Here is a 12,483-nt window from a genome sequence, read left to right as displayed (position 1 = left end):
TTTGTCATTAGGCACAACCGTGATGGTGTTTTAGGTTATCACGACTTTTATACAGACCTGCGGTCAGAGTTTATATAATGTACAGTAAAGCCACATAATTAAATGGCAAATTCAGCTCTGCTACATCTGTAGGTGAACATTTGACAATGCATTTAGTTCAGTACAAGCGTATTCCCCGGATACTTCTGCGATTATGAAACGTTTCCCATAGAACAAGTGATATCAGTATAAACACACTGTCTGCAGAGTAAAACACTCCAATTATAGTATAGTATTTGCCTAGCAGGCAGCAGAGACAAGTAGCCTTTTGCAAACAGCCTAAGACCATGGAAAGAAGCAAGAATTATTGGGGGCAGTGTGTTGTGCCAGTTCTGCAGGGCATTGCATTGGCATACTGTATACACTAATCCCCAGTAGACCATGTGATCATCAACCTTCTCTCTGGAGATTTCACACAAAGCTAACGGTTTCTCCATGCTGCAATGAGGTCATTATTTTCCTCTCGGCAACGGGCATCTAAGGCACAAATAACAAGCCCATGTCCCGCTGGGTTTACCTGTACCTTGACATCCTATTATGCTCCTGTAAACCTATTCCATATTGCACCACTTGGCACCAACAACCGACACCCACAGTCTTATTAGGAAACAAAGGGAGCAGGAAAATATTACACAGCATAGATATAAAGTGGGCAAAAGCAGGCAGCAAATAACACGCCGAACAAAGAGCCTTTGTTTATGTTAGAAGATGCTGGAGGGTCCCCTGGGACATACAATGCCAACGCTGTACAATTCAATACAGAGGAGTATATGTCATAGTATAAACACAACAGATATCCATATTACACAACAGGTCATCAGGTACCGGTACTCCTGGCCTATGTAGAGAACTTTAATATACATTCAATAATCTGAAGGTGTCCACCGTACAGATGTCATTGGTATTCCGCTCTTAGGATATATAATAAACTATGGTTCTACTGTACAACACAAAAATGAACACATCACTGTGCAAAGACAAAAAGACAAGTCGTCCGCAATATCTGTGATACAAGTGTTAGTAATGAAAGGCCATTTACTTTTGCAAGTGCTAGAAGTCAAATGCAGTTGTTCTCAGATATTAAATGGCCAGGAGCATGAATAATAAATGATAGAGATCTCTGCTGACAAAGCGTCCCTACCTGAAGCTTCATTTTCCAACATGAATGCATCAGAGTATTCTTATTAAAGCTTCTTCCTCTTGCATGACTCCAGTAATCCAGACTAAAAGGATGAGGTCTGTGCACATCTGCCGTCTGCCCTACATTTGCCTGGAGAGGAAAAGTTGACTTGCCTGGGCTTGTTAAAAGCCGGCTAAGGCTAGCAAGTATGAGGAGAGTGGTCAGAGCACTTCCTCCAGCTGATTCTTGTGAGAAGAGGCAATGGATGAATAATGTATGTGCTCCTCTTTATCCTCCTTCAAGGCCCACTGCCCCCGCCTACAACTAGCTAGTGCTTTCAGTGAGCTGGGAGGTTGCAGCCAGTCCTGTGTTGGCAACGCATTAAAAATGCAGCATCATAAGGCTCAGTGAGGATAGTCACCTATACTGGAGGGCGGACAATAAGGCAAAGCCGTTTCACTTCGGGACGGCATTTCAGATGAACCAAACTACAATAATTGATGGTGTAATTTGTAATCCATACATACTACTATAGTAGATTCTGTAAAAATAAAGGTGTATATCTATCCACACACTAACTATATATAGTTATACATATACACATACACACACACACACACGTATATATTACCATATATCATTATTTACACACAAATAGAAATAAATATATTAGATAAATACAACATATAGATCTAAAAAGTTGCAGTGATTCGTGTATGGAAAAGAATGCTGACTGGTCATGAGGGTTCAAGCAGGGCTGGGAGCAGTTGCATGCAATAGATCGGCTCTGTGATCGTGTTATATAATTTTTCTAAATCAGGCCTCATGCACATGGTCAAAGTACGAATGGAGCCCAAACCGTCCCTTTGTGTGCCTCCGATTTTTGTGGAATGCTCCATCCTGCACTGTATTATGCGGGTATTCTCCCCTAGAAGCATTGCTTGAATATGGTGCTGCACAGACTCCATACAGTGGCACTGGGTGTACCTGCAGATTCGGAATATGGACTTGAAGTGAGACTGTGATCCCATAGATTTGCCATGTGTGTGAGCCCTTAAAGGGGTGAGTTGAGTGGCCAATTTACACCAATATTTGAAGATGGTGCAGTGGAAAATATAAAAGAATATAAAATACACAATGTCATCATTTATGTTTCCACAGCAAAGTACAAAAAGACAATTATTTAAATCCCATTTGCTATATTTAATTATTGCCCCAAACGCGTCAATCCTCACATTTATCATGATACGTTTAAGGACTGTATAAAATGGCGTGATTGTGGTTAGCCAATGTGGAAACTATTCTACTGCGATATGCGTATTATAAACATACGCAATAAATAACTGCCAGCAGAATAAAACATTTTTTGAATAATCTAATAAAATCATTACAGCTAATTCTATTTCCTTAGTGAGATTGTTCCTTTAAATAGGATTAGCACTACCACGTCACGTGTGTTTCAGGTAGATGGATTACATCTGAATTTTAAGAATACCTTGAAATACATGATAATCTACCCCTACTGTAAATTACAGGAATATTAGCAGAGGCATGGTTTGAAACAAATTCCAGATGGGTGGGCTAATGAATCTGAATGTGGGCTAGCGATCTACTTACAGACCAGCATATTAAAAAACAAAAAGAGAAACCCCCAGCTTGCCTCCTTACAGACAGACATGGAAAAGAAGGAAAATGGGTTCAGTGGCTAACACGAGGCCAATTGCAAAGGCATTAAAAGAAATTTGGCAAGTATCTTCGCATTTCAGAAGATACACTCCAAAATCTTTGTGCCATGTAAAAGCGGGTGCTGGTTGGCCTTTTTTATAGGGTAAAACTTTAATACAATACCAAGCTGGTCTGTTCCTGGGCTCAATGATGTATGTGGTAACATCAATCTTTAATGGATACATCAGCAATATATTATGCTGTGCTTGGCACAAAGTAATGTATTGATTTAGGTTTTCCTCAGTAGCGCTTCGAATTCGTAAAATCAGGTTTCTCCCACGCCCATAACATGGATATAGTAATTTTGCACCGCGGATTTCACCTTTTGTGGGCAAATCCGCATCTGAAAAATTCCAGGATGTCTGAACTTAGGGCTCATTCACACAAGCGTGAATCTCGTCCGTGTGCTGTGCGTTGAAACAACGCACAGCACGCGGACTCATTGATTTTAATGGGGCTATTCACACATGCGTGCGTTTCCACGCAGAGAGTGTCCGTTGCGGGAAACTCACTTCATGTCCTATATTGGTGCGTTTTCACGCACCTAGTTGCCCATTGAACTCCATGGGTGCGTGAAAACCACGAATAGCACACGGATGCACTAATGCAAAAACGCAACACACACGGACAGATTTAATGAAAGTTTTTACACGCGGAGATCTGTCACGCTTGTGTGAATGTAGCCTAAGCCTGATAATGCCAGAGAGGGAAACAAAGAAAGATAAAGGTAAAAGGAATGCAATATTGCACAGAGTTCATTCTTAGCTATAAGTAGGGCAAGTTGAGAACGGCTTTGTCACAAATTAATGGCGGACAATAAAATAAATGTCTCAATATAACATATTAGGAGTCAGAGTTCCAATAAGTTCAATGGAAGCGTTATGAATTTGCTTTGTTGCTCCACCAGCACTCTTTTTAATAAATATATAAAACACACACACAATTTATAATTTTTCATTCTCTAGCCCTGTGGTACCTTCTATCTGTATATATTGCGATTTGATTTTAACCTGAGTTGTCATTCATTATTGGCTCCAGAAAGTGCAGGGAAGGTTGGAAAGCCAGCTCTGTATGCATATACTTTGCTCTGGGCATTATGCCTGAACTAAATTATTTTCAGCATATTAAAGTGGAGCCTTGGACTTGCTTCAGGATTTGCATATATCAAGGAGACAGACGCCTTTCACTTCCGCTGTACCACGTGAACTGCTAATCTGGTGCTTATCCTAAGAAAGACTGCCGTCTTCCCTACAACGGAAATATTCTTAAGGGAACAACAAAAGGGGTATTCTTCCCAAAAATTATCGGGGAAGATTTATCAAAACTGGCGCAAGACAAAAGTGGAGTAGTTGCCCATAGCAACCAATCAAATTCCACCCCTCATTTTGCAGAGGCCCTTTGGAAAATGAAAACCGCAATCTGATTGGTTGCCATGGGCAACTACTTCACTTTTCCTTGCACCAGAGTAAAACAATCTGTTTTGTATGGATATATACAGACATCTAACGTCTGTTGTTTTTTAAACCAAACTGACTCCTTTAGTGGTCTAACCAGCACCTAAAGTTCACAATAATTTGTCTACCATTAATATATACACCAGGAGTAAAAAATGATCTGCATTCTTTTAATCAACTTTTAGAAAAGGTAAAATACATATGTTTTTGTCACTCCCTGCTTTTCAATACACTTTGTCCATCTGTCAACAAGCTTTTATATTCCCACATAAAAAAATGTTTTAGACCAAGCTGCGATCCACGATTGCACCTCTGTCTTCTCCTCTTCATCAGACGTGAATCTTCGTCCTTGTAGGGCTTCTTTCAGGGGACCAAACAGGAGATAGTCTATCCAATAGAATCAGTTCACCTGTACGCTAAATATTATCAGTCGTGGACGGGCGTCCGGCTCCTTCTTCATGGCTGACACTTCAAGTGCGACCTTCCTTGAACTTCTCTATCCATTCATAGACACTTCTTCGCGACAAAACACTTTCTCCATACTGTGCAAAAAGTCACTGCATGCTGCTTATCTTTCATGCAAACAACAAGTGAACCAGCCGTGGTTTGTCACACCGCAGTCATAAATAAACAGACGTACCAGGTTAAAATCTGCACAGCCCCCCTGTAGATAGTGCCATTCAGCCCCCCTAAACAAATAAAACAAAAAAAAACAACTTTATACTAGCCTAAGCCCCGTTACCGCGACGAACTGAGCTTTTCCAAAGAATTAACGCAGACGGGATTCTTGCGTAGGCCGGCGTGATCCAGTTACATCATGTCGGCCTCCGCAGGAATCCTGACCCTGCGCCTGATAGGCTGCAGGCCGAATGTGGCCTGTAGCCGAGTAAATGGCAGAGCAGGGAGATACCTCCCTGCTCTGCCATAGTGTTCAATAGTATCTGCGTCCTAAGGACGCAGACACTATTGAATTTGGCGTCGCCACCGCCGTAGCAGCTACTAGCCACTGGGCAGGGGGGGGGCCTGTGCCGGCAGGCGGCACAGGCCCCTCATCACGTGGGTCCCGTAGCAGGTGTTATATCGGTAGATACGCCATTGTAAAGATCGATACATCAATAGAGTAATGTCCACATTTTTAGGCCATTGTGGAAAAAAGTTTTTTTTTAATCAATTAACAAAATACAACGTGAATGAACAGAAGAGAAATCTGAATCAAATCCATTTATTGTGTGAACACAAAAACACAGTTTTTGAAGGAACTCGGCAGGGAGGTTATTAAAAACATCTTGGAGAACGAACCATAGATCTGTGGATATAGGCTTCCTCAAAGCCTTCTGTCTCTTCATGTAATTCCAGACAGACTCGATGATGTGGAGATCAGGACTCTGTGGGGGCCATATCATCCCTTCCAGGACTTCTTGCTCCTCTTTACGCTGAAGATACTGCTTAATGACATTGGATGTATGTTTGGGTTCATGGTTCTGCTACAGAATAAATTTGTAGCCAATCAGACGCCTCCCTGATGGTATTCAATGCTGTACTTCTCAGCATTGAGGACACCATTAATCCTGACCAAATCCCTAACTCTATTTGCTGAAATGCAGCCCCAAACTTGCAAGGAACCTCCACCATGCTTCACGGTTGTCTGCAGACACGCATTATTGTACCACTATTCAGCCCTTTGGTGAACAAACTGCCTCAAACTACATCAAATTTTGACTCCTCAGTCCAGAGCACCTGCTGCCATTTTTCTGCACCCCAGTTCCTATGTTTTCGTGCATAGTTGAGTAGCCTGGCCTTGTTTCCACATCGAAGGTTTGGCTTTTTTACCTCAATTCTTCCATGGAACCACTTCTGGCCAGACTTCTTTGAACCTTAGATGGGTGTACCTGGGTTCCACTGGTTTCTGCCAGTTCTGAGCTGATGGAACTGCTGGACATCTTCCGATTTTGAAGGGAAGTAAGAATGAGGAGTCTTTGATCTGCTGCACTAAGTTTTCTTGGCCGAACACGGCATCTACGGTCCTCGACATTGCCCGTTTCTTTGTGAAAGAGCTTGAACAGCACATCTTGAAACCCCAGTCTTCTTTGAAATATTTGCATGAGAGACCTTTCCGATGCAGTATAATGGCAGTCTATGGCCACGGCCCATCGTTCATGCGTGTTCCCTGCAGCGTCGTCCCCCTGTGAGGCACTGTAACTCACTTCCTGGTATCGAGACGGTCTCCAGTGTGCGCATAATTGCAGGAAGTCTGCAATCAAGCCCAGAATGCTACTGGACTATAAAAAGGGGTTCTGCCCTCTTGTTCTTTGCCTGAGCGTTGTTAGTTACCCGAAGTTTGTCTTGCAAATGGTCTCCTAGTGTCTTCCAGTTCAAGTGTTCCCTGTTCCTGTATCCTGTGCAGTCCTGGTCAAGTGCCGTGCTGAAGCTGTTGTCGTGTTCTGCTACTCCACGCCTGACATCTACCTGCTGCCTGGTCCCAGCCGAGCCTGCCTTGCTACTGTCCGAGTTGCCACAGGTACCTTTTCTGAACTATAGACTCTGTACTGTATCTGTTTGGCAAGCTGCCATCCCGCTACGCGGTCCGGCCCAGTGGGTCCACACCCCGCATCGCGACAATAACTACCTAGTGTCTTGTTGCCATGCTCAGTCTTGCCATGGTGGACCTATGACACGAAACAGTCTTCCACAACCTCACCTTTGTAGCAGAGTTCCTCATCCAGTTTTAAGCCTCCTACACAGCTTTCTGTTAATGACTGTGCTTCAACCTACATATGAAAATAATGATCATTATCATATAAGAGGTTATTCATACACCTGATTATAATTCTACAAAATCGATGACTTTGTGCAAGTATACCTAAGAATTGATGGAGTTTTGAAAGCAAGTTTTAGGCAGTTGTGTAAAAATGCTGCAATGTGAGTACTTTCAAAAATAGAAGTGTTAAGTTTTGTAACAAAATGCAAAGTGAATGAACAGAAGAAAAATCTAAATCAATATTTGGTGTGACCCCCCCCCCCCTCCACCAAATATTGATTTGATTTAGATTTTTCTTCTGCTCATTCACTTTGCATTTTGATACAAAACTTAACACTTCTATTTTTGAAAGCACTCACATTGCAGCATTTTTACACAACTGCCTAAAACTTTTGCAGATATTTATATATAGTTGAGGGTGTGGTTTCAATAATAAATTAGAATATAAACGCATCAATTCCTTATAATAATCACCTGGAGATCCATTAGTCGTACTGTTGTACTATAGTCTATTTGTTGATGGTTCTGAACAGCAACCACAGGAAATTAGTTTCCCACAGCTCAGTCTGCCATTATTAGATCGCTTCCAATGCTACAGAGAACAACTCCCAAAAAAAATAAAAAATTGGGAATGTTATTTATGCAACGTATCAGTATGTACTGTTTCTCCTTGTTGATGGTGATCTGTCCTTTTCTTTCCCTGACAGACAAAAGCAGCAGATCAGCACAGTTAACATGTGAAATGTGACCCCGTCGTCACAGATGGATATAGAGACACCTAAAGCAGCTCTCTATTGTGAGGACCCCCAAAAAGAAATTCCCAAATCTCAACTTTCTAATTTTGTGTTTGCATTAATGTCTAATTCCTTTCGAGTAATTTAAACAGCTAATTTTTAAAGGGATGGACCATACCACCAGAATAGTTCATAGGTAATAAGAAACTAGACAGGAAGATTGTATGTATGTTTCTGCATTCATCTAAGGCCTCATGCACACTTCCATCACCGTTTTATCGGCCGTTTTTGACGGATCCGTTAGTCAGTTTTTGTTTCCGTGTGGTTTGCGTGTGCACTCCGCTTCCGTTCCGTGTTTCTATTTTACACGGACATTGTGCTTCCGTGTGCCATCCGTTTTTTTGACTGACCCATTGACTTCTATGGGCCACACGTCACTGAATCACTGACCAAAGTAGGACATGCTCTACTGTTGACAGAACGGAACAACGGATCCGTTTAAATAACTGAAGTGTGCATGGGCCCATTGAAATGAATGTGTTCAGGGTGCTATCAGTGACGAAAACGGATAGCACCCTGAAGGAAAAGACTGAAGTGGGGATGAAGCCTAAATTCAGCTTTTTCATTGGACTCCTTTTTTAACCCCTTTTCATCATATTCTCTGCATTCTATCACTCTTTCCAGCTACCATGGAAACTAGACAGCGTGTAAACACTATTGTAGTTACTATGGAAATTGACTGGAAATGGGAAGAGACCTCTCCGGCCCTTGTTTATTTATGTTATTTCCAATAAATTCTAGAATATCTGTGGGGCTCTCTTAAGACTTGGCATTTCTCCCCGATTCCCTACTACCCACTAGTGATTAACTTTCTCTACACCTGTAGAAAGCTTGTAGATAATATTATGGATAGGCTGACCACAACTCTAAAAAAAGATCACAGCATCACAAGAGCTCCATGGTCAAAAATTGCGGGTTATTCACATCTTTGCATCCATAATAAAATGCAACGTTGCGTCAAGACCGTGCCAAACACTTGAAAAAAATTATTTGTTCTGCCAAAATGTCAAACGTATTTATGGATGCAAAGATGTTAATGAAAAGCAATTTCTGCACCAAGAAGCTTTGTGAACTTTTTGGGAATTCTTGATTGGAACCCGAGGGTCACATGCAATGAGGAGCTCTACCTCGGTAATAAATGACTTCATTTTGTTGCCAATGGATAGGTTGACAGTGTAAGCTTGCGAAACATATTAGGCTCTCTCGTCAGGCTTGTTACCAAATGAAATCTTTTCACCATACACATACATATATGGCGAAAAAATCAGTAAAATACCAGTATTGTGATATATATATATCAGGTGAAATAGGATCAGGGTCGTTGGGGGATTAACATAGGGTTCGGAAATCAGAAGCCCTCACACTTTTCACAACGATGTGAGATGTTAATGGTGAAAGTCGCAAACAGGTTTATGTTACAAAAGTCGTCTCCAAATTAAAATTATACTGGTATGTAAAATCTTTAGTCTCTATTCAGACGACTGTCTATAGGTCAGATTTTCCGTATGAGTTTATATTCCCAGAGCAAACTATTTATGTGATCTGAAGGTCCACACGAGCAGCATCACGCTGGTATCATTATACTAGAGGTCTTAAACTTCCTACTTTCTTGAATGGCTACGTTACAACACAGCAGAAATCCATGCACCTGCTGCAGAAATAACTAGAGTCCGATGAATGAAATGGATTTTCAGTCGCAGAGATTTCTGCAGCATAATCTGATGCATGTGAATCCATCCTTCCAGTGAAATGATTGATAGGCCGAGGTTTCATGAACATTTGTTTAGGGCAGAAAGATTTATTTACTGTATGACATGACAGGTGCATCACCCAGTGGCGTAACTATAGGGGTTGCAACTGTGACCGGGCCCCTTAACCTGGCCTGACTGCGCTGTTCCCGCTCCTAACTGAATCTGCTTCCGCAGGACGCACATTCAGTCGGGTTCAATGCTGGAGCCTCGCTCCAGCATTCACTGTGCTGCGAGCGGCTCGGCGCAGGAAGGCACGATGTAGTGACGTAATCGCGCCATTCTGCGCCGAGTCACTCACAGCACAGTGCAGAGGAGGAGGAGGATCTCCTCTACCCATCGCGGGAACGGGGATAGCCAAGTAATTACGTTATTATTTTTCTATTAGGTACATACATATGGAGGCATTATATTGGGTATGGGATGGGGGGGCTTATATGGTAGCTGCTGAGGGGGCATTATACTGTATGGGGGCATTCTCCTGTATGGAATGCATTATACTGTATGGGGAAGCATTATACTGTATGTGGCAGCTATGGAGGGAATTACACTGTATGGGGCAATATAGTGTATGGGGCAGTTATAATGGGCATTATACTGTATGAGTGGCATTATACTGTGGTGGTCAGCTATTGGTGCATTATACTGTGTGGGGGCAGCTATGGGGAGCATATTGTGGTGGTCAGCTATGGGGGGCATTATACTGTGTGGGGGCAGCTATGGGGGTATTATACCATGTAGTGGCATTATCCTGGGGGGTCAGCTATGGGGGGCATTCATGGGGTCTGTCGGGCAAGGCAGCTGGGCATAGGCATGCGCAGGGGTCTGGTGGTGTTGGGGAGGGGTAGGGGGCCCAAGCTGAATTCTTGCACCAGGGCCCATGAGCCTTTAGCTATTCCCCTGTTATAACCTTTATCTTTACATGATAAATCAACATTTTTACTGCAATTTTTTTCTAAATGCATAATAAATAGTCTTAACGTAGTCTTAGATAGTCGTATCCCTAGGTCTATTTGTAGGATCTAAAACAAAATGGTGTTGAAGGGTGGATATATAACACATTGAGCAGTGCAAGTATAGTGCTCTTTTGTGATATGATAAAATCCAGTGTCCCCAGGCTGGAAATCACTGGCGCCCCTACCTGCAGCAAGTATATAGTTGTTTATGTAGTTTATACTCTTGTCTACAAATATATCTTGCCCTAGTGCTTTAATATTATAGAACTAATTTAAGATACAATTGTATCATCAAATAAAAAAATGAATATAGGACACATCTATTTCTTCACTGCTGTGAATGGTGGATAGATCCAAATGACATAATATAACTTTACTAGTCCCAGCGAATAGAACAAACAGAAGCAAACTCACTCCAATAGGAAACACAGTTAGGCAAACACATACAAACCAGTCCCAAATTACCAGGAAACAAGTCTGTTATGTTGTTTTTTCCCGACAAAATGCAGCCTCAGCACAAGGGAGAATTGCATTGCTGGAAATTGACTTGACGGGCCAATTAATATTTATCACAAAAATTAGTTCAACTTCACGTCCTCAATTGATCCCCAGATCTATAGACCAACGTATCTAAAAAATTGAAAAGAAACAGTTGAGGATGCCATAGTGAATTTAAGGTCTAAATCAAAGATATTAAAAAATAATAATAAGTTGAGTACCAGTCCGGATAATAAAAGATGTCGTCTATGTATCTCCACCACCTCAGTACATGTCTGAAGTGGTGGGAGACAGACGACACTTTCCTCAACATGTTGGCGTATGCTTGATAAAAGGTCCTATAGCAGGACGGAAACGTTGCAGCTTGTGCTGGCTTAATAAACCACAATTTTTTTCACTAACACAGAGTGCTGTGGGACTTTCTTCAATATATATCCATATCTATACACACATACACACACACACACACACACATATATACACACACACACACACACACACACACATTATTATGATGATCTTTTATCTGTAAATTTATATTTATCCTCACTAATTGTTTCATATATTGTAATTGGGGTTTTGCACTTTATATACTGGTCATTTTTGTATTGTGTTATGCTTGAGAAAGACTCGAAGGAACTGAAACGTTGCGTGGGTGAATAAAAGTTCCATTACTGGATGTGTTGCCTGAACCTCTTTTCTTGCTAGTGTTGGAAGGTTGGATCCAGTCCTATTGGGCTTTGCACTCTTAGCTTTTCCTTATTTTTCTGGTGCTGTAACGCTTTTGTACATTGACAGTTCTTGGTAATGTCCGTTGTGCCAAATGTAATCCACTTCTTGATGACAGTCTTCACTGTGTTCCATGGTATATCTATTGCCTCAGAAATTATTTGGTACCCTTCTCCTGGCTGATGCCTTTCAACAATCAGATCCCTTTGATGTGTGGTAAGATCTTTACGGACCATGGCTTTTGCGGTCACATGCAACAAAGAAAATGGTCAGAAAAATCCTAATAGAACAGCTGAACTTTATGTGGGGTTACTCAGAATAACTTTAAATAATTGTAGCTGTGCACAGACTACTATTTAACATGAGTTTGAATGTGATTGGCTAATTCTGAACCCAACCTCATCCCCAAATATACGTTTATGCAACCACATTATTGTAGTTTTGTTATTTTTATTTTCCCCCTCTAAATTATTTCAGTTTTTCAATGTAATTGTACAGATTATGGGTCACATTAAAGGTGGGAAAAGTTCTGAAATTATTCATCTCGCACTGATTTTTTGACATGACAAAAACATGCCATTTTAACAGGGGTGTGTAGACTTTGTACATTGTGTGTACGTGAGATATATATATATATACATACACACATACACATACACACA

The 12,483-nt window shown here is 41.4% G+C and overlaps 1 protein-coding gene across 4 annotated transcripts in view; it reads right to left on the bottom strand.

The window, feature by feature from the left end:
• Positions 1-12,483, bottom strand: part of MARCHF8 (membrane associated ring-CH-type finger 8) — a 172,527-nt gene that overhangs the window by 64,188 nt on the left and 95,856 nt on the right. Inside the window, exon 3 of one of the 4 annotated variants that reach the window (XM_075841519.1) lies at positions 7,037-7,106. The exons of 2 other annotated variants lie outside the window; for them this stretch is intronic. In XM_075841519.1, coding sequence (XP_075697634.1) covers positions 7,037-7,057 — 21 coding nt within the window. In that variant the 5' untranslated portion in view covers positions 7,058-7,106. Of the gene's footprint in view, positions 1-1,180; positions 1,444-7,036; positions 7,107-12,483 lie in introns of those variants that run through there. One more of the 4 variants, XM_075841518.1, reaches the window with a different exon arrangement.

The sequence above is a fragment of the Rhinoderma darwinii genome, chromosome 11 (genome assembly GCF_050947455.1).
Source record: "Rhinoderma darwinii isolate aRhiDar2 chromosome 11, aRhiDar2.hap1, whole genome shotgun sequence".
NCBI classification, from domain to species: Eukaryota; Metazoa; Chordata; class Amphibia; order Anura; family Rhinodermatidae; genus Rhinoderma; species Rhinoderma darwinii.
This window is presented reverse-complemented; position numbering and strand designations above follow the sequence as displayed.